Here is a 1,765-nt window from a genome sequence, read left to right as displayed (position 1 = left end):
ACCTCTTTAACTCTGATTACATCGACTTTGTTCTCAAGCAATATGCCATTTCCAAGGTAGTCAATATATGGCTGTCTCTATTCTTCACTGCTTAAGAAATGGGCTTCCTCTTCCTTAGGATGGGACTGACTTTTTGCACATTACCTCTGCAACTCAATACTTTCCTTTTCCATCTCTGGCCAGTAATACCCTTGCCTCTGTATCCATCAGTATAAACTGATATCCCCATCTCCGTAGGACTTAGCATGGATCTGCTTGAGTCGGTACGTTACTTTTTGTCTACCGACGCACCTTGCTAGCAGGTTGTTAGGACCGCAAAAATACAACTCTCCTTTGAGGATCAGGAATGATGCAAGTTCTGCTGGTCTGATTGTTCTTTTCTCAATGACGATGGCTATAATATCATCTGGTATATCCACATTTGCCCCTAGTGTAGCCAAGGCATCGGGGAAACGATTGTTTGTTCGAGGGGTGTGCTGAATCTAGACATCATCAAACTAGGGGAGCAACTTCTGGACAATGGTGTGGTATGGGGCCAACAGAGGCTCCTTCAAGGCAAAATCACCCATTGTTTGCTTGACAACTAACTTGGAGTCGCTCCAAATTTTCGACTTGTAAAGGCCCTTCTTTTGGGCAGCAATTAGACTAGTATCAATGCCTCATATTTAGCCTCTTTGTTTGAACATTCGAAGTCAAGATTATATGATAGATGAAACTTCTCTCCTTCTTGACTAGTTAGTGTTATGCTAGCTCCACATTTCCCGGCTCCGGAAGCTCCATCAAATTTTAAGTCCCAATGAGTCTCAACTGCAGCTGTTGAGACATGGACCTCATCTGGTAGATGTACCTCCACAAGTTCATGTTCACCAGATGGGAATTGGGCTAGTAAGTCTGCAAGTGCTTGACTCTTAATAGCCTTGGCAGTAACACAAGTGATGTCACATTCTGCTAGAGCCAAAATCCCTCTTGCCATTCTTCTAGTCAGAGCTGCCTTGCTCAACAAGTAGCGGACTGGATCACTCCGGGTCACAACCTGGATCGGGTGTGCCAAAAAATAGTGGCACAACTTCTACGTTGTGAAGATTAAGGATAAACAATGCCTCTCAATCGTGATTCAGCTCCATTGACTTTGCGACGGATGTAGCAAACTTGTTTCTCAACACCATCTATGTCCTGGACAAGTAGAGCTCCAATACACCGGGGTGTAGAGGTCAGGTACAGTAGCAGAGGCTTTGCAAGTTGTGGGGCAATCATTGTAAGTGGAGCGGTAAGTGCTTTCTTCACCAAATCGAATGCCTGTTAGTGTTCTTGCAACCATTCAAACTCGTGATTCCCTTTCAGTAGTGTCCCAAAGGAAAATGTTATCTCAACAAGGGTTGGAATGAACTTCCTGAGGTATGACACCTTTCTTAGGAATTTCTTCCAAGCCTTTTGAGAGTGTGGTGGTGGCATCTCCATGATTGACTTGATCTTATCCCCATCTACCTTGATCCCTTGTTGTTGTACAAGAAAACCAAGGAACTTGTCGGCGGTAACTCCGAAGGCACACTTGAGAGGGTTCATCTTTAAGAAGAATTTGCAGCAACGCTGAAAAACTTTTCCAAGTCGTAGAGGTGTTAGTTTGTCTCAGTAGACTTGACCACCAGATCATCCACATATACTTCCACTTCATGATGCAACATGTCATAGAACACTGAATTCATAGCCCGTTGGTAGGTTGCCTCCGCATTTTTCAAACCTATGGTAAAGTGGTTTGGAAATACTC

General features: G+C 44.0%; 1 protein-coding gene across 1 annotated transcript; it reads right to left on the bottom strand.

Moving 5' to 3' along the window:
* Positions 1–640: 640 nt before the first annotated feature.
* Positions 641–1,563, bottom strand: LOC145800127 (uncharacterized). Its single transcript, XM_082889768.1, has 3 exons — positions 1,405–1,563; positions 1,150–1,296; positions 641–1,033 (listed from the first exon to the last, which is right to left on the bottom strand). Exons 1-3 carry the CDS (start codon positions 1,561–1,563, stop codon positions 641–643), a joined length of 699 nt encoding a protein of 232 aa, XP_082745894.1.
* Between the last annotated feature and the right edge of the window lie 202 nt (positions 1,564–1,765).

The sequence above is a fragment of the Camellia sinensis genome, chromosome 10 (assembly GCF_055761805.1).
Source record: "Camellia sinensis isolate YWXY chromosome 10, ASM5576180v1, whole genome shotgun sequence".
NCBI lineage: Eukaryota > Viridiplantae > Streptophyta > Magnoliopsida > Ericales > Theaceae > Camellia > Camellia sinensis.
The sequence above is the reverse complement of the archived record's forward strand: the minus strand, read 5'-3'. Positions and strand labels throughout refer to the sequence as shown.